At 54.4% G+C, this 20,053-nt stretch overlaps 4 protein-coding genes across 4 annotated transcripts; 1 reads left to right on the top strand and 3 right to left on the bottom strand.

The window, feature by feature from the left end:
* Window positions 1-1,312: 1,312 nt before the first annotated feature.
* Window positions 1,313-2,950, bottom strand: CTAM01_02826 (diacylglycerol kinase catalytic domain-containing protein; the record flags this gene model as incomplete). The annotated part of the gene is made up of 1 exon (XM_060518864.1): window positions 1,313-2,950. One exon carries the CDS (start codon window positions 2,948-2,950, stop codon window positions 1,313-1,315), a length of 1,638 nt encoding a protein of 545 aa, XP_060386667.1.
* A 1,361-nt stretch (window positions 2,951-4,311) lies between these two features.
* On the bottom strand, window positions 4,312-6,354 carry CTAM01_02825 (N2,N2-dimethylguanosine tRNA methyltransferase; the record flags this gene model as incomplete). Its single annotated transcript, XM_060518863.1, has 1 exon — window positions 4,312-6,354. One exon carries the CDS (start codon window positions 6,352-6,354, stop codon window positions 4,312-4,314), a length of 2,043 nt encoding a protein of 680 aa, XP_060386666.1.
* Window positions 6,355-14,496: 8,142 nt separating this feature from the next.
* CTAM01_02824 (uncharacterized protein) lies at window positions 14,497-14,761 on the top strand (the record flags this gene model as incomplete). The annotated part of the gene is made up of 2 exons (XM_060518862.1): window positions 14,497-14,654; window positions 14,734-14,761. 2 exons carry the CDS (start codon window positions 14,497-14,499, stop codon window positions 14,759-14,761), a joined length of 186 nt encoding a protein of 61 aa, XP_060386665.1.
* Window positions 14,762-18,889: 4,128 nt separating this feature from the next.
* Window positions 18,890-20,053, bottom strand: CTAM01_02823 (uncharacterized protein; the record flags this gene model as incomplete). The annotated part of the gene is made up of 1 exon (XM_060518861.1): window positions 18,890-20,053. One exon carries the CDS (start codon window positions 20,051-20,053, stop codon window positions 18,890-18,892), a length of 1,164 nt encoding a protein of 387 aa, XP_060386664.1.

The raw sequence follows: 20,053 nt of genomic DNA, 5'->3' as shown, positions 1-20,053 counted from the left end.
CTTGACTATATCCTGCAGGATAGTCTACAATCGTCTTTGGTGCAACCTCGTAATCGATTTAGAGAGCCTTAGAGATTAAGCAAATACGCTGTGCGTTTGTTGGGACACCGACGCTTGTAGTTTGCTCATCATATTCGTGTAAGTCTAACGCCACGGAGCTGGTGCCGACTCACCTGTGGCTTGTCTGCTCAAACATGAGACGATCTCTCACACGAATCATGATCTGAAAAAAAGTATTACTATGCAAGAAGTTTGTAATCTCTACTTGCTAGGTACCTCGATTTAGGAACCTGGCCGCATTTAAATACATATTGCTCGAGTTCTACTCAGCGACCAACGTAACTGAGTTCCAGGTTATTGTGCCATGACTGAGAACTTACAGCAGCCTCATTCTCTGAAGTCTTTACGGACTTATTCCACTCCTAAATGTTGAGAAATGCTGCCATGTGTGTATCCAATGCTCGAGCATGAATACATATTGTCATACGTTGATGTCCCTTTCAAGATACGAATACCTCGGCGTGAACAATGAACGAACCCCTTACAAAGACAACTGCAAATCGAGGTCGTTCGTTTTGCTTTTGAGGACTGATCCTCGTCCCTTTCCGCCCTTTATGTCGAGACAGCCGCAAAACTCGCCTCAGTTGCCCGCGCCGGCATGTAGAACGACACACCCTCCCACGCTTTCTCAAGGATTTGTCAACCGGGACGGTTCTTCAGCGCCGGTCTGGTTTTCAGTTCTCCGGGGGAAATCAACCTTTGTAAACTACATTGTCTTGAAACCGGGGGGTTTTCAAGAACAGAAGCGGCGTTGGTATTCGAACATATATTGCTGTACCAAAATCCGAGTCTCCTGGCTTGTCAGCGTGTAAGGAAGCCATTGCAGCCTGCGCAGTAGGCGTCCCCCCTTCCCGCAGAGCATGGGCCGAGTGGGAGGGAGGAGAAGTTGCTGACCTTGTTGAGAGTTGTGAATTCGTGTGCAGGCTCTAGACCATCAGCTCTATAGCTTGTTTGTATTCGGGATGTGACCAATATCAGCCGGCGCATTTCAAGTGCAGGCATTGATAGCATGTCAAAGGACCAGCGATAGGGAGATCAAGATGCTCCAAAGGCCTCTCCAGATTGGAAGAATTGCTGTCATTAACAAAAAGTCTCAATAGCTTGAAGACTACTGAAAGCTAGTCCATCTATCGTCTTGTATAATTCGTAAGGAAACGCCGAGTCATTATCACCACAGATATCTTGCCCCGTCACCACATCAGTCACATCAAACACTCTCTCAAACGTGTCCCTTCCTCATCTACCAGCCTACCTACACCACTGACCGATCTGCAAGAATCCCAAAAAGCGGCCTCCCCAGCGTCTCAACAGCCATCCACCCGCCCTCAGGAATCTCAACAATCGTCCCGTCAACACACACCTTCCGCCACCGCGGATCCGACTCCCCAATCGTAACCCGAACCTCCTCCGCGTCCTCGTACCCGAGATAATCCTTCCTCCCCTCCGCATCCGTCCACTTCATACCCACGTGGGCACCCTCCTTATACGCAGCCATCATGATCTCCATCGTCTTCTCCCCGCCCACGGCCCCGAAATGCACCAGCTTCAGCCTGCCCTGCAACGGCCCGCTATCCGGCGCGATCGTGAACGTCTTTTCCAGGTTCGACACCATGGCCGCGAGGGCGTACCCGAACCTCTCGCGCTCCACGCGCCTCCACCTCTGCTCTCCCCTCGCCGCCCCCGGGGACCGCACCTCGACTGTGGCGACGTACGCGTGGCTTTCCTTGAGCAGCTCCTGCGCCACCATGCCGAAGCGCTTGTCACCGTGTTTGCGGTACTCGGGCGTGTCGCTCTCCCAGACCAGCTGGGCGTGGAAACCGTAGCTGGCGACGATGGCGCCGAAGAGATGGTCGACGCTCGTGTCGTGGCGGGAGAGCGCCGTCTCTTCGTCACCGTGACCATCGCCACCGCCCTCGCTCTCGCTTGGGGGCGCGTGCGGGCCCGGGTCCGCCGTGTAAGAGATGAGACGGGCGCCGGGGGAGAAAGAGGCGCGGAAACTAGGTAGTGGGCGCGAGGTGCCGAAGAAGAGGGTGCGGAGGCCGAGAACCATGTGTGATGGCCCCTTCTCGACGTAGAGGGGCTTGTGGAGGGAGTGGAAGCAGGCGTTGCCCGTGCCGAGGGGTAGGAGGGCGAGGGTCGGTAGTGTCGTGGCGGCGGTGGATGATCCTGCTTCCTTCTTCCCCTCCTCCTCCTCCTCCTCTTCCTCCTCGCACCCGTTCAAGAGGTCGACGACGCCGCCGTCGCCGCTGAGGAGAACGATGGTCTCGGCCCGGGGCGAGGAGGCGGAGCTCGAGGTGGCTTGTCTGGCGGCCCACCTCTCCTTTGCGAATTTGCGAACGCTGTCGGCGTCTTCCGTTATCAGGACATTGAAGCTGGAAGGCAGGCCATGGGCGGCCGATAGTCCTTCTGGAGAGAAAGTAGATGCCAAATCTCCAGACGTCGTGTTTTGGCCGGCAAGCAGGATCAGAGGCCGAACGACGCCGTCCCAGAACTTTGGCGCGTGACCCAAACCAGACTTAGTCGAGACGACAAAGTGTACGTCGTGGCTTTCCGGCCTGGGCGTGAGATGATCCGGAAGCTGCGGGAGCAGGAGGCCGCGGCTGGTGAGCTCGGCAGGCAGTTGGCCCTCCACGAGCAGGATGATGTTGAGCTGATAAGGGGATTCCTTGGCCTCGGGGTCTTCTTTGAGAACGCAGATGATGGGACCCGAGCCCGGATCGCTTCTCGCGGGAATGATGAAGACTATCTCCTCCGGGCGAGCGGACTCACTGCCGCTTTGCGTGGTGAAGGTGAGTTTGCCGTCGGTGAAGGCGGCATCGCGGGCGTGGCGGGGCACGAAACCGTGAGCGCGGGGCACGCCCAAAGGCTCGGCGCCGTCCACGTTGCTCATGTTGGTCCTTGATCTCGAAAGAAAAGAGTTGATTCGAAAATCTTGGGCTAGAAAGTGTGTAGGTCTGTCACCTCGAAACCCCTTTGCCAGCTGTTTGAATATAGCGATATACGGGTGACGTTGATGCGAGGTTTATCAACACTTGAAGGTGCAAGCAGGCAGCTAGCCACCAGGGACTGAGGAAAGCACTGATGGACCAAAAAACGAGACGAATCCTCTTCAGGCAGGTGGCCGTAAGAGTACCTCCTCCTCTACAACGCAGTGAGATGCGTGGGTTATTTAGTACCTTGGGAGTAAGCCCGGATGCACTGGCACCGCAAGCGTGGGCAATCCTATCCCAAAACCCCGGTTAGCGATGAATAGTAAGCGTGCGTGTTGCCCTCCTACCTGGCGTTGAGACACACACCTCACTTACAAATCGCCTCTTGCAAACCTGTGGCTGGTGCTGTGGATGAGTTTGTGGGAGATATGCCATAGACCCAGCGATTGCGTTATTTCTGCAAGTGTTACCAGACGCACCTCATCAAGCTACCTTAGGTAGTCACCCCGGCGAGAGGGAGGGCGGCGGGGCACCAAAAGCACCCAGAAAACCAGCGCCTGTGGTAGCGAGTCCAGCAGCCAAGCCAGCCGGGGCCGGGTGGCTGCCCGAACCGCTGCCACCATCCGGAAGACCGACCAATCGACCCCCGAAACGCCGCCCGCACCATGTTGCACAGGCCGGCTTTTTACCTTTCCTGACCTTAAGTTACTGATAACACAGCCAATTCAGCCCCGTCACCCAATTGCGCACTTATTTCATGCACAAAAACAATCGCCAACACCCCGCAAATTCAAACACATGTCACAAAAAGCTAAAATGATGGGAGCGGGGTTCGAACCCGCGCACTCTCACGAGTAACAGAGTTGCTGACTAAGCTTAAATCTGTCGCCTTAGACCACTCGGCCATCCCACCGCAAGCATTGCAACTTGAGATTTGAAGAGCGCGATTTGGCGCCTATGTTTGGTCGCGGTGTTGGCGGTTCGCGCGACCGCCACCACGATGCGAAGAAGCCCGTTCAAGAAGGGACGAATAAGGCCACGGACAGGAAGAAATGCCCGGGAGATGACATCGATGCATTGATTGTCCAAGCAGGCGCAAATGAGAGGCGCATAACTACCAAAGGCGAGGAGGCTGGGTCAGGTTGCAGACATACAGATATCTAGGACGAAATCGCGTCAGTCTGCAACCTCTCGAACAGACGAATGAATGGTGACCGTTTACCTCACATTGTACGGCTTCAAGTGTTGATAAAACTTTGGTAATGCTTCATCTCGGCTAAAGTCGACTTTGCTTTTCTTCTTCCTGCTGTGTACCGCCCGATCACGCGCCCTTCGCCCTCGTCATGGGCCCCCAGTTCTCCCGCGGGTTCATCTGGTATCTGACCAACTTTCTCTGCTCCCTGCGCTTGCCGAGCTTGGCGAGGTTCTCGTCGAACACGAGCGTCTTGCGCAGCGCCTCCTCGGACAGCTTCTCTTCGGCCTTGTCTTCCGATCCGTCCTTCATCTCGACATCCGCTGTCTTTTCCTCCTCCTTGTTAGTAACCTCCTCCTCCTTCTCCTCCACCTCGACCACCTCTACCGGGGCATCAGCCTCCTTGACCTCCGTGGCGTTCCCGTTGGCTGCCATATCCGTCTTGTCCAGGCCCAGTAGCTTATACGCCGGCATCTGCGAGTTGATCTTTTCCGTGCGCACCGGCGCCTTTTGGCGAACCCACTCCTGCATAACGAACCAAATCGTATCCCACGGCGCATCCGTCTTGACACTTCCGGGCCGGCAATGGCTTCGGGTGACGCGGTAGCCGAGGTGCTTGAGAGCACCCCTGAACATGTCGTCCGGCGGCTGCTGCGTGCTCAAGGTACCGGCCAACCGCGAGGGCATGACGAAGAAAGGGTAGTGGTCCACCCTCGCCAGCTCCTTATCTTTGGGGTCGAGATCTTCTGCAGGCTCCGGGCCCGGGAGATACTCTTCGAGGGCTGTCTGGAGCATGCCCTCGATTCTGGACGTCGTCTGGTACACGTTCTTGTCGACCGTCGGTAAGACGTCGAGAATACGCTGGATGAACTCGGCATTGTGCAAGGGGCCGCTGTACATGGGTCCTGCGATGTGCATCTTTGAGCCGCAGTGTCTGCAGTGCGAGTCGGTAGGAGGTCCCTGAGACAGCCCGTGCTTGTAAAAGTAACCCTCCTTCTTCTTGGGCGCGGCGCGCGTCCTCACCATGGGCTGCGTCTCCCAAGCCGAGCACCCGGGGCAGTTGTACATGATCATCGTCTTGCCGCCCTGGTAGTTGACCGCGTCCTTGGACTTGCGGACCTTGACAAAGACTCGGCAGTAAAAGTCAATGGAGAGGGACAACTGCGGCTCAATGGTGAGACCATACTTTGATCCGGCGCTCGCCAAGGCGTGAAGAATCAGGCGGATGCCAACTTCGTGCGAGTGAAGGCCCTTGACGGGTGCGCCTCCGTACAAGGAGAAGCACTTCTCGGCGTAGCAGTGGCCTGCCCAGTGACTGCCGTCGGTGCAGGTGACGGCAAGCAGACCACCATCGTCTCTGACGGCCTGCACGGCGGCATCCAGGAAGGGCGCGGCCGTTCCGTACGGGTCCAGGTCGATGGCGTCGTACTTGTTCTCTTTGCTGGGGTTACCGAACCGGTCCCTGTTCGACAAGTCGTCTGCGATGCGCCGGTACATGTGAGCAATCGCATCGTCGTGGCTCGTCACAATCTTGTCCTCCAGACCGTTGTGCTTCATGTTCAATTTGATTGACTCAATCGCACTCTTGGTCAGGTCGTTGGCGGTCACTGACGTCACAAAAGGCAGCTCGTGAGAGTAACGCAACGCGCGAAGACCGGAAGCAGACAGGGCGTCCAAGATGGTAAAGCGAGGCGGCGCCGACTCTTTCTCTGGCACGGCCTTTGCGTCTTCACCCTCGGCCTGGCCCTCCTTGGCTTCCGTGACTGTTGCGGGCACCTCGGCCTCAGCGCCAGTGCCATTGACGCCATTCTCGGGTTGCGGCTCCCCGCCGTTTATGACCTCAGCGGCCTTACCGTCGTCCGTAACCTGCACCTTGGCCGGCCGGTTCCCGCCCTCGTCCGCAGCCGCGCGCCGTCTCTTCTTGTCCCTGCGCTTGGCAGCGGCCTCGGCTGCCTTGGCGGCCTGCGCAACCTTCCTCTCGACGACCTCCTCGCCGTACACTCTGATGGCCAGCGCGGACAGGTCTCGGTTGAACTGCTGGATGGGGTTGTAGAACACCTGCTGGCCCTTCTTGTCGTTGACCTCCGCGGGGACCAGGATCGTGGCCTTGCCCTCGGTCACGCCCTTGTAGTCCTTGCCATCGTAGGTGAAGATCTGCTCGTCTCCGCTCATTTTGACGGTAATTTCACCGCTTTTGGTAGTTGGACAGCTGCTGCAGAATCTGATGAGTGGCGGCGCACTGCCTCTGTACGCTGCGCGAGTGAGAGAGGCGGCTGATGAAGGTTCCGTCAATCGAAGTGATTGGAGGCGTAAAGCCAAGGGTAGTGTACAGAATTGGCGGCTCGCAGCGCGTGTGCCTTGGCGTGTAGCTCGTTGAAGAAATGAGTTCAACATGCAGTCATATGAGATGGTTCAAAATTTTGGGTCTGCCTTTGTCGATTCGGCTCATTCAAGTCGCACGCCGTCGCTGGTCGGCGAGAGAAATTTCAGTGGGTCCAATCATTCTGCCAAAGGCGGTGAGTCATCGGCGACAAGCTTAACCTTGCTTGCTCTCTCCCATGGCTCCATGAATGTTGGCTTGAAGAATTGAAAGTCAACCAGAAGCTGTGTAATGTACTATTGTCGATCAACGACTGTTTGTGAATTATTCATTCCGAGCATGACCGGGTTATATTTTGTTCTGTAGCTTTTGACTCGGTTGGCATTGTACGTTTTATGCAGTGCTCGGCTCTTCTCAGACCGAGCTCTGCCGAGCCCTCAAGTTGGAAATGCCAATAGGTGCCGTCGAGACATCTCAATACATTACCCTTTGCTGAGAGACTGGCCCAATTCAACTCGAATAGTGCTTCTTACGCTTTGTCGTAGCTTTCTCCAAGTTTGATGAGTTCAACTTAGTAGTACATTTAGCAGATGCCTAGTTGTAAGCCTACACCAATTCTCGTGTCATCGGTTGCCAGATGTCTCTGAATACCTCACTCAGGATTGCGTTGTGAGAAGTGCAGGCGTATAGGAGCTTTAGATCATTGAATTATAAACATTGCCATGATCGTGTATCAATCTCAAAAGATGTGTCTGTTAGCTCTTTCGTCAATCATTCTTGGATGACTTTCATGGACACTTTCCTCAGAGTCTGTAGGACTACTTCTAGCCCAAGTATTCATTACGAGTTGATTGAGTGACATTTTGATGCCATATTGTGAGATTTTATGGCCAGGAGTTGATTGAGTTGTCTACTCGCTCTCTTGCTCCGCCGTTTACTCTCGTCTAACGGTGAAGTTAAGTACTGTCCGGATAATCTCCAAAAACAAAAGTCCACCTCAGTGAAACCAGAAGAATCCTTGGTCTTATTTTTGCTGTGATAAACTTTGCTTGTTCTCACTTCTACTCGGCCATACTTTACTTCCCAGCCGCATTTCAGACACGATCAGGAACGAGACCATCAGAGAGCTTCTATCCAGCCTAGGTAGTACTGCCCTTGCAGCTACGCCATGCCTCATAGAATGGAGGCAGATAAGGATCATGTGCGCAAGAGCATCAAACCCTCCAAGGAGAACACGCCACAAGTATAATCTCTGACGAGGGGCGGACCAGAGTTTCATAGGCAAAGCAAATTACCTGAAGAGAGAGCATGTCTAGAGCGACTGAATCCGGAAAACATACGGAGCGGAAAGGCACCGGCAGACGATCGTCATGGATATTTCAAAGACGTATTCATGGTTCATACAGTGCCGTTGATAGTCTGTAGTTTAGTGCGTCGAGGACCATTCCCCAGCTTTCGGCTGGGCCTTCAGGGTCATGTGTGATGAGCAGAAAGTGGTCTTTGATAGCTGCCAGAATTGGGAGGGCAAATGCATATATGCTTCTCTATGGCCGTGGTAGTAGTCGATTGAAAATGCATGTGGGATAGCTGGTCATGCATGACCCAAACAGTGATTGAACTGGAGTTAGATTCAAGGCATAAAATGTCTAGACATATCAGCATCTTTAGATATTGAGCCTTATCCCTTACTTTCTTACACTACTCCTTGAGGCCTAAATCGCCAACCCGTCAAATCTCCACGCCACCACACTATTTACTGAGCAAGGTAAATCGGCAACCGTTCTTGAGAGTGTGTTCTGCATGGTTACATGGTCGGTCCCGCCCCAAGCCACCGATTAGCCGGTTATATCGAAGACTAATGTTTCGGTGACGAGGTTTCCTCACACTCGGTGAAGCCAAACGCATCCACCGACGGGCTTCTCAGCCGGTATCAAGACCAACGCTTTCCTCGGGCCGTAATTCCATGTAAATAATGTACCTGCACGACATGATATTGGGGAAAAGAGGCGCAGACTAGCCCCCCGCACGAAAGAGTAGCCGGATTCCGGACCGGCATCCGGAGAAGACAGATCCCAAGATCGTGGAGAAGACCGATGATACCCAACGTACAGCGGCGGATGGGGCTCCTTTGGCCGGACTTGTAGTTGGCTGGTTTGAAGATTGCTCGGGGTGGAGGGGTCGGTGAGAGAATATGGGAACCGGCGGGCAAATCTGGATGAACTATATGAAGGATATACTTTTGTTGTATAATACTATCGGCTCAAATGTAGCGAGAGATGCTTGGCTTGCGGGGAAGATCACGACGGCAATGCAGGCGATCGATGGTAGGAAGCTGGATCTTGCCGTGCATTGTGACTACACGACACTGTAAGCATAGCATCACCATGGTATCTATCAAACTATACCCGGCAGACATTGTTCGCTGATACAGACGGGCCGCATTGCCAAGCTGATGTCTCCAGAGAGCGGTGCGTACACACGCAAGGCACCACCATTGTATGGCCTGGACAGTCTGTCAAGCGCATCAACGCATGTCGGGTACCCCGTGTGAATCTCTATGAGGATATCAAAGCCCTGAGAGCGAGCAAACGAACTTCTACGACACGAGATGCGAACCAAATTGGGCAGGGTGACATGCCATGCACTCTGGATTGGCCCTCGCATCGAGGGCATGGTACCCACGCATCTCGGCTCGTATCGACGCAGGTCAGGGACCGGATGGGACGGTGAGTAGTAGCGGCTGAAGGCACACCGAGGCGCCGGTGGGGGGCACAAGTTCTGATTGAGGCGGCAAAAGTGTCCATGGAGGAAGGCATTAAAGGCCAGGGGAGGGAGTTTCAACCGCCATCCAGGGCCCAGGCACCTGAAAGCTGTTTTGCGCTGATAAGCACAGGTGCTGCTGTTCCATTGGCGCGCTCTCCATCTGGGCGATGGGAGGCCCTTTTTTCGGCTGAATTCATTTGAGTCTTGATGTGCGAATGCAAATCCAGAGTAGTCTACTCCATAGACTGCATTTGCGATAGCCAAGCCATTCGGCGATGGCGACAGCGATTTGCAGGGTCTTTTCTAGCGGTAGTGCGGGCTTTCTGTAGTGCTACGGGGCTCTTGGAACGAATGTACTGTGTAATGTCAAGTAAGGCCGAGAAGAGTGAGAGAATCTAGGTCGGATTAGGCAAGAGGAAGCACCGAGAGGAAGAAGAGGAAGTGGAGTGAATCGGCGGGTATTCCCATCAAGAGTCCCCTACCAGTTTCGCCATCTTGGATACCCATGCCGCAAGCCGAAAATCATTGACAGAAAGCTGGGGCGCGGGAGATAGGCCTGAAGGGGTTTGGCGATTGCTCGGAAGGGGATCGAGGGGTGTGAATCGTGATAGCAGGAATGAAGAGAGAAGCTTGGAAGTCGAGGTGACAATCCGGAGGTCAATGGGACCAGGAGCCGGGATTCGGCCCACAGATGCAAACCGGGCAGGAATGGGAAAATGGAAGGAAAGAAGCCATTGCCTCCCTCTGGGCGCATCAATGATCGGGGCAGTCACCACCTCACCGGCTCACCCTCAGGCCAGGACCCGCCCTGGCCCGCTTGGGGAGCATCTTTCGATGTTTCCCCACAGATAAGGTCAGACCCGTCCGGCGTCAGAGGAGGCTCCCAGATCCTGCCGCGCCTGCTACCTCTTCCAACAGCTGCACCTTCCCCCCATCCTCCACACGCCCCTCCCCTTGTCAATCCCGTCGTGCCTTCCTCCCCCCTCCATGTCTCCCCCTCTGCTCCCTGCTTTCCCCAGCCCATTCCCCCAGAACGGACCGGGGCTGCCGTAAAAAGACGGTACCACAGGCCTGGCGCCTTTCGCCGTTGCTGATTGACGGAAATTGCCCTCCGTTTCTCCTGATTCGGCTTCCACCGAACCACCGCGGTATCGCCAGTCTCCAGACCGAGGAGATATTCGGGAGCTCCTTGCCTATCTCTGCTCATTCATCAAGGGCCCATAGCCTCATGGAAGGCTCTCCCCCACCTGATTCGGATTGCCCAAAGCGGAAACACAGTCCAGCCATGGTGTTTCTCTGGGGTCCGGGCCTCGACGTTGCATCGTCTTCTTCTCGACTCCATTCAGGGTCTCAACACTCTCGCCACCAATCCCTACTGTGTAGATATCCGGCGACGGAATCATGCACGCACGGGAAGCAAGCAAACCGCCCCTGAGCACAATGAAACACAAACTGCTTGTGCATCTCGGCAGCCTTGACGGCCTGCAAGGGGTTGAATCTGAGAATGCCAGAAATCGACTATTCGGATACTGTTCCGCTTCTCCCCCCGTGTCTCGCCATTTCATCTATTCCTGGCCTCTCGTCTGTCACGGTCTGTGTCCCTTCTAACTTTGTTCTCGATCAAGAATCAGTCCCCATCTCCCTACAGGCTACGTACACCAAAGCACACTTTTCTCAATCCTTCTCAGCCGGCATCGAACCAACTCTTCGTCCCGCTTCTCCGCTCGCTGCACATTTACCCGCCTACCACGTTTGGCTGAGAGAACTAGCACCCAATTGTTCGTACACTACCGAGTACCAGCACCTCGTCGCATGAGGCTTGTCAATGGTATCGCCGGGGTAATTAGAACCTGGCTCGCGCGACTGAGCAGGATGCGGGGGGGTTCCTTGGCCTGGAACGGCCGATTTGCCCTTTGCTTTGCCAAAGTTTAGATACAGCGGCCGCCAATCCGAGGACCAAACCACCTCAACGCGCCGCCTGTCACTACCCGTTGCCAAACTGGCGCTCCAATCACATCGTCTCCTGCTGGCTCCCCATATCTACAGGTTGAGCTGCCTAGTGTCTGATGTCAGCAACTCTTCGAGACATGGCCAATTGATGCGTCGCAACAACCAACTCCTTGTTGCATAGCTCTTATCTGGGGGGTTCTGAATGACTGATGACGATAGACAGGAGACCTCTTGCGTCAACTCCCCATGGCGGAGGATTACGTCCCTTGGCCCAACGACGCCTGGACAGCTGATATGCGCAGACCACACATCCTCCAAGGTGTCTCAATGGGGGTCTTAAGTCTTCGGACCCGTGGTCCGTCTCGGAGGATCAACCCTCCGCTACGTTCTCGTTGGAGAGACCATTCCGCGACCTTCAACGCTTGCTTTACACCATGGTAGTGCTTGGCCGTCGCTGGCTGTCGTTATCTGCAACCGCCTTGGCCAACGGTGAAATATTCGCCATAGTCCTAGTCGCTAATTAGGCGTCAAACCTAGAATCGTCAAAAGACTATGCGTTGCGCCAAACTGGCATCATTAGGGACTTCAGAAAGTTGTCAAATCCCCGATTCCCCAGACGTTTCTTGGGCAATCAATCTCAAACATGCCACGACTCTCCCCCACACTCAGCTAGGCAATTTGCACCTCGCCCGCAGGATTGAAGTTATTGAGCAGGTTGGAATCCACGATGGGGTATGCTGATCTATCAATCTTGCGGCAGCAACACAACGCCAAAACAATAGGCAATGGGCTCTAGGGCGTTGGATGATATTTTGAGTGTGCGAGTGATAACTTGACATATCTACGGAAAACCGGTACACTTCAGAGCACAAAAGTGCCAGTTCATCCTGCCGATCCGTCGCACCATAACTTCAGCCGGAGCGTGCGTCTACTTCGAGCTCCCGAAGCACAGCGGATGCATGGTGCCCGAGAGAGATGCCGAGATACAACCCGATTTTGCGTTGTCAATAGTCATGGCGTGCTGATAGACTCGTAGCTACGCCAACAGCGGGAAAAAGTCATCATACTAACCAGTCACGGCTGGTCGGACAGGGAAACAGGTCCGACAAATTACTAGATGAAGCGGGAGTTGCGGGCGAAACCTTCACCAAGGCACCGTGGCACCAAGCATCCCAAGTCCCAAAGACTATCCGTACGCTTGTTTGGTGCGAGGATATCAACTATGTTGGTTTCCAATCCCGCGGATTGACGGCACGGATATTGATCGGATGGGACGGGACAGGCTTCAGCTTCGCCTCAATCCAGGGATGGTCCTGATTTTACTGTCAGCCTGTCATCGGCATACCGAAGCCCTGGCTCGCTGACACACAGCGGGAGAGTCTGATTGACACGGGGCATGCTGGCCTGTCAGCAAACAGGGCCGAGGCCACGGTACGAAACTACGGTTAAGCCTGTGGGAGAGGCCAAGAGGACAAGAGCTGGGCGTACGGATACATATGATATTCTTCAGAGAAGTCTTGACTCCGTGTTATCCTCTGGGATAACTTGGATGGGGCGGCTGCGTCATTGAAGAGATCCATGAATGGATCTGGTTGCTTATCGCTCATTCTGGCGCAAGATTCCGGCTGTCCCAACAAGGTTGCATGAGAGCACGCCTTTTCCCCCACAACTCCATAAAACGACGTCAAAACGCGCTTTAGATACCGGGGTAAATTTCGTGGGGCATCTCGTGGGGGGCTCACACAAACCCGACACACCAGCCTGCCCGCGCCGCTTGAAGAGGGTGTGGTGTGCCATACGATGATGGCTAATGCCGAAGAAAGCGAGATGAGGCCCAGCCACGTCCTTCGGAGTTACGATAAGAACAACTTCGGGCGCAATCGGAATGTAGTCTTCAGCAACCCCCGAAAACCGGAGAGAGCACGGCGTTTGCTTGCGGGAACAGGCGTGAGCGGCGCCTACATCACTAGCGATGACATATCGAAGTAAAGAGGGAACCAAGTCATGCGCTCCTTGGAGGTCATCGGACAGGCGCAGCATCTCCTATCTTCTTTGCTTCGTTTACACGCCTCATCGACGAGATTCGAACCAGATCCCCCCACACTTTGGTCAGCCTGGCTTGCGTCTCCCTGCAACCGCGACAAATTGCGACACCCTCTTCTCATAACCCGGGAGGCTTTGCCAAGTTAAGAACCAGACAACTTCCCATCTCAGCTGGCCTTCTTGTCCAGGAAGTTAGCGCATGTGGTCTGTTGGAAGCGCAGATTAGCGCCATCACACCATAACCCCAGTCCTTGGTTCAGCGTCAGGCGGAACGATCAAGAGGAAAGAGTATCTGTCCTTTTGTCTAAGCGCCCCGCGAGGGTGTCTCAACTCCGAGATCATGTTTCGACGAGCTCATCGAGCAAAGGACCTGGCTCCTGAAGTCAAACAAACAGATACCGGTGTACCACCGAGCAGTGCTCACTCTCTTTGACTTTCTCATCCTTCTCGGGGGCGCAATATGAGCGTCGGGCCGTCACTTAGAAAGCAAACTATCTAGCCAGCATTGTCACAAGCCAAGCAACCCAGGTTTATTCCCAACGACTGGACACATCTCATTTACTCGATTGTTCAAATGTCAGCATTCACCTGGATATCCGCGTCATGTCTCGTCTCTTCTCTCCCGCACCAGCCAATCTTCCGCCCTTCCCCGGGAGCATTGGCCGCTTGAACTTACACGGCAGGCGACAGTGCACAATCCTTTGAAGGGCGGCCTCGCCCGCATGCGCTGTCTCGAAAAGCAATTCCATCTCAGGGCTCTTCGAATCGGAACGCCTTCCAAGTAGGCCAAAGACGCCATGCCGCTCTCCCCCAGACTCCCCCGGTCTCCACTTCTCTTGCAACTTGCTTCGTGGCTTTGGCGATCGATTTTTCAGAAATCACCACGCCCATTCTCATAGGCTGTACGTACCGTATAGTCTATCCTCTCACCCTCTGTGGGAGAAGCCTGCATCTACCACACCATCTCGTGTGCCAGTGTGTGTCCAGTTCGACCTATCGCTTCATAATGTTATGGCGGTGAGGAAATAGGCAGGTAAACCACGCATGCGTGGCCTTGATTTTCTGTTTAGAGAAACAGGCACAGACAAGAGTCGTGCGCATCGAGGCAGCCATTTGGAGGCGCTCAGAAGAGACACAACAGAAACGCGTTGCCTTGGATAGGTTTCCAGTAGCTGATACCGAAGATAACACCATTGAGTTGCAGCGGACGGACTACCGCTATTGCGGCCCTCATCGCAATGCCGCCCTGCGCTCGGTGGACGCCTCCTCGAGGCCGCTCTACAGGACACATCGCGACGGCTAAACGCCAACGTTGCACCGCGTCCGAAACCATACTTACAGGACTGCTTTACGGCGTCGGAAGTGGTGATGCGCCAGGACTTGCGAATAAGGACTGGTATGCCAATACCCGGTGAGCAAGCCATGGCTGACGCTCTCACATGTGACGAGTCTTCTCGTAAATGCGACCTACACAGTACCCCCGACCTGGCTCAAAGATTCTAGCTGGCGAGGTGGTTCGCGCGCCGCCTCAGCTGCGACAGGGAGAAAGGACTGGCAGTTTGCATGTGCCTTGACTCACTCGTGAATCCGACAACAAGTGGGCGGCATTCAACGATTCAGCCCAAAAGCTTGGGGTATGATAATCAGGCCGGAGTTGTCATCGTGCGAGGAAGGGGACGGCAAGGAACCGCAACGCAATCTGGCAGTCCGACTTGTGCAAGAAACCTTGTTTGGTGGCTTTTGCTGCTGCTGCTGCTCTCGGCGCACAAACCAAAGAAGCTGAATTTCGATGAGTCGGAAGAGTTTACGAGTTGCGTTCCTGGCCCAACAGCATCTCGCCACCCAACTACCGAGCCCACCACCCCTTGGTGGCCGAAAATGGGATACGGCAAGGGCAAAAAGCAACCATCCCCAGAAAGCTAACCCACACCATCCCCCCCCCCCCCCCGCCATAGTACGGGGAAAATGACAGTGACATTTCCTGAGTCATCATTCACCGACCTCCGTTTGAAACTGGGGAACACTCAGGGAATTTTTGAATGTCACTGTCTTGGCCGCGCCCCCTTTTGGCCCCTCCGTTGCACAAAACAGCATCCGCAGGCTCCGGATGATGCTATTCTTGGCCGACAACATTTTGCTTGTGTCGTCGCAATGATCTGATATACACAGGGCGCTAGTCGGGGAGGGGGGAGGAAAAAAAAAAAAAAAAACTCCATCCTTCCGGCCACGAAGATCCTATGGAGTTGTCAAACGATTTTCTTCTGGCTTTTCTTCTTTCCCCACGGAAACGAGGCAAAGTGTCAGAGTTGGTGCCAACGCAACGCCTTCATGCCAGGGACAGTGGGGCCGGGTGTGATATCATCCCCCAGAGAAATACGTAATGCCGTCCGTTCCAGACCTTTTTTCACTCTCCTGAATCCCTGGCGAGGAGGGACAGAATGGTAGGGAAGAGAGCTCGAGAGCCGGAGGAGGGGTGCGGCATGAGAAAGGGTTGTTGACTTTTGCTGGAGGGGTCCTTGGGCCTCCAGGGGAACTGACTCTTGCACCTGCCCCGAAACTCCACACCAGCGCATCATTCCATCAGGTTTATCGAAATGTTCGTGCAAGTTGGCATGGGGGGGGATTTGGCCGAGATATGGCACGACACAAGCAGAGAAAGTGGTTCTTGCTTCCTACCCTTTTCCCTTCCTTCCAACCCATCTTGACGTAGGTGACTGGCAGGATGGGGTCTCGCGTGCCCCGTTCTCTCAAGTCAAGTCACGTCTTGGTCGAGATTTCTATAACGCCCCCATATTGCCCTATCTTTTTAATCTCCACGGGTCTCGGTCGATCAGGATCTACTAGCGTTCATGAGTCGGGGGGAAAGGCGGACCACCTAGGCATTGTCACTATTGATGACGATGTCGAACGATTGAGCAGTACAATCCTATTCTTTTTTCTTTTTCTTTTTTTTTTGCTCAGAGTCCGGGGAAACCGCGCGCTTGGAGTGAATCCGGCAGGCAAATTGATGGGAAAATGCTGGATGCAGCCAGCCTGCAGGTTAACAAACTGCAGATTGCGGATACGATTTGATCAATGTATCCGTGTCTATCCGCTTCAAAGTGACAAGCCCCCCGTTCAGTGCAGACGACGATCCAAAGGGGTAGGTAGGTATGGAAAGTTGACTGGTGTCTCCTACCTCGACGGGGGCGTGAGTATGCATGTGTCAGTTAACCGCCCAAGAGCCCACCAACCCCAGCCATGGAACGACATGGTGCCAAGGAAAATGGGTGAAAGATAGGGCCTGAATGGGACAAATAACACCAACTAAAACATTGGGAAAAATACAAATCCCCTATAGTTTTTTCTTGTGTTCTTACGAATGGAGTTGGAAAGCTGGGGCTGGAATCGGAGATGGGGCTGGGGGCTGGAAGATCCCATCTGTGCCTTGGTTTTTTTTTTTTATGAAGGGTTCTGCCTCACAGGGCTTAATGTTGGTTGGCAAGGGCGGGGGGGGGGTGGGGAGGGGGGGGGGGGGGGGGGGGGGGGGGGGAGAGGTGAGGGTGTTTTTTTTTTTTTGGTTGAGGAGGGTGTGGGCGGGAGGGGGGGTGGTGGGGGTGGGGGGGGGGGGGGGGGGGGGGGGAGTGAGTATCCGTACGTAAAGTTGTTACCTGTTTACGCCATCTATACTTCACTTTAGGTCAGGTAATGACAAGTTTGACAAAAGAACAGAAAGTTGTGTTGTTTGCGTTGGCCCCCTCGATGACACCCACCCGCGCATACCCGCGCAGAGATACAGGCACGTACGCAACACCCTGGGGAAACAAACACAACCAAGTCCTGCGGAATAGGCGGGATCAAGATTAAATAGTATTCAGATTTAGTACCCGAACTTCCTGCCTTGTGAAAAGGGTGTGAGTGTACCGAAAGCTGTACTTGAATAAACCAGAAGAAAGGGGGAGGTTATTCCCCCCCCCCCCCCCATCGTTTCTTTGCAACTCGCCTGTCTCACGCAGTTGCTGTTCAAAGTCTAGCCGAGAGAAAATTCCCATCAAAAGTGTTCCACAAACTCCGGTGGGGAAGGCATGTAGAAGTACGGATCTGGGCAAACAAAAAGATCTTGAGAGGAGTTGAGAGAGAGGGAGAGAGGGTTTTGGTTTGTCTTTTTTTTTCCATTCCCCTAGAACCTTGCCGCCAGTTTGAGGTAACCTTGGTCAAAAGAGCGCCTCATCTTCCCCAGAAATAATTCCCCAGTCCGCCACCGTAACCCCAGAAAAAAAACCTTTGAATTATCCCCCCCAAAAGGGTCGAATCTCTTGTGTGGCTGGCCCCTCCGATTATTCGACGTATCATTCTCGTGGTTTGGCAGCTGTTTGTGGGGGAAAAGACGATGCTTAGCGACTTTGACTCTGAACTTGCCCATTTCTGTAAAGTCCCGTCTGGGGCAAAGTTGCGCAGATTAAGTACGGCGTCATACCCCTTAGCACCTACCTTACCTCTAAAGTGTGTGGGGTGGGGGGGGGGGGCCCGGGGGGAAAAGTAAGAGCGGGATGGGATGGTGGAGGGAAAACGCCCGCGCAGCAGCCCGCGAACCCCGGACACCACCAAAAACCGTCCACCACACCCTCCCTTTCCCCCCCCTTTCCAACCCATCATAAGGAAAAGAGAGAGAGAGAGAGAGAGGGAAACAAACGGCCGCCTGGGCACGGGTTCCGATCATCGGTGGTGGTGGGTGTTTCTTGGTCACACCCCAGATGCACCCTCGCACACATCACATTTGCAAACACGAGGGGGGGGGGACAAATCAGTCCACTGTTTGAGACACACACACACACACAAGCAGATAGAGTCCCGTTTTAGGTCACTAGATTCATCACATCAAACGGCGAGGAGTTGGAACGCTGTTGAAAGTGTGGGGGGGAAGATCTGTTTGGATTTCTCCTCCTCGAGTTTGTCGAGGGTTTATCGAGTAAATCTCTTTCTAAGAACAGTTGTCAAGGAAAACAAGCTTTCGTCCAGCCAGCCTAGGCGGCGACGTTCGTCGTAAAGAAAATCCAGACATAAAAAAAAACCAGTAGACCAGAGTGTTAGCGCTGTCTCTGCGCTTCAAAAAAAAAAAAAAAAAACCCGCCCAGAGAGGAAGAAAATCCTCTCGCGTGCACCGCCCAAAGTTGTTCCCGCCGTCTATAGGTTGATATCTTGGTTTGTCTCCGTCCCATCGCCGATACAAGCAAATCCGTGACACAGATGAGAAAGGACGGGTTTTGTAACGACCCGTTGACGTTCTCATACACACACACACACTCACAAAATCCCTATATCCATCACACACAAGAAAGAGAGGAGAAAAAAAGACACAAGAAAAATGAGTTTTGCTTTTCGTTGTTGTTGAGGGGTGAGGGTGCAGTCGTATTTCCGATCTCTGGTTGTTCGTCCATCGAGGTAGGAGTGAGTCTATAAGATTGAGTGTAGCCGCCACTGCAAAAGAGGAGCCCATCGAATTCTTTGGTTTGTTTGTTGTTTGGTGATTAGATAAAGAAGTCGTGGTCGGCCAACTCTGCCAATTCGAAAATACCCGGAAACGCCATTGTTCTTCTATCCCGTCTATTGCCCAGGTCGTCAGGTCATGCCACTTTAAGGTTGTCGTTCCCGTTACATCCGATCCATGAGGTCACCGCCGGCAACGCTGCCAGTGGTGGAACTCCTGCCGCTCTGGAAACCGTCGTTTCCGTCCAGAAGCTGGTGAACACCAATCTTGGGGACTGGCAGTTTTCTGCCGGCGTCAGGCCGGCTGATAATGTCTGCCAGAGAAGCACCGTTCCGAGTGGGGGTTCCGGCGCTGGTAGGCGCGGGAGGGGGAGGCAAGTAAGGAGTCTCCAGGTGAGGCTCGAGAGGAGCCAAAGCAGGAGGTGCCGCGTGCTGCAGGGAAAGATTACGGAGAGAAGGCAGCTCGTAGCCCATGGGACGAAGTCTCGGGGAGTGAGCGGGTGTAGCGATAGGGGTGTGGTCGGGAGTAGGCGACAAGGAGTCGTGGGAGAAGGTAGGGGAGGATGGTGCCGTGGAGTTGGGCGAGTTGGGGCGAGATCGCTTTGCGTGGCGAGAGCCAGCGTAGTGGTCATCGTTGTGCTCATCGTTGGAGTGCGATCTCGACATGTGGTAAGCCGAGAGAGAGGGGAGGTGGCCGCGCGAGTTGTGCAGGCTGTGGGAGTAGTAAGGGTGATGTCTGGCAGAAGAGCCGTGGAAAGGCGGTGCGGTGAGCGTCTCACGCTCAACCTGGTTCGCAGCCTTTGCCAGGATAGAGATGTCCATGTTGGACTGGCCCTGCATCTGGCGGCCAAAGGGGCTGCCGTGTCCCGGGTGAGCGGGCAAGACGTACTGAGAAAACGAATGCGGCGGCGAGACGTTGGGCGAGGACAAGCTCGAAGTAGGCGCAGAACGAATCGTCTTGGGTGCGGGAGGAGGAGCCATCATGCCATCCTGGGGCAAATGGGGCTGAGGACCAGAGTTGTACTGGTTCTTGCCTCTCCTTGAGTTAGGGTTGCTGTGTATTCTTGAGTGGCGGGTGAGCTCGTCTGAGCGAGAGAACTTCTTGCTGCAGCCAGGGTACTGGCAAGCGTGAGGCTTCTCTCCAGTATGAGTGCGGATGTGTCTCGTCTGGTGCTCAAGGCGGTGGAAGGCCTTGTCGCACAAGGGGCACTTGTAGGGACGCGGAAGCTCGTTCGGGTTCTCGGCGGTCTGGCCGGGGAGAGGACCCTTGGGCTTCAGCTCGTTGAGAGGACCAAGCCTCGTAGTTTCCATGGCATCACCGGACATCAT

The sequence above is a fragment of the Colletotrichum tamarilloi genome (assembly GCF_030869305.1).
Source record: "Colletotrichum tamarilloi strain Tom-12 chromosome Unknown Scaffold_6.1, whole genome shotgun sequence".
Lineage (NCBI taxonomy): Eukaryota > Fungi > Ascomycota > Sordariomycetes > Glomerellales > Glomerellaceae > Colletotrichum > Colletotrichum tamarilloi.
Note: the sequence above shows the minus strand (reverse complement) of the source record. Positions and strands in the feature narration are given on the sequence as shown.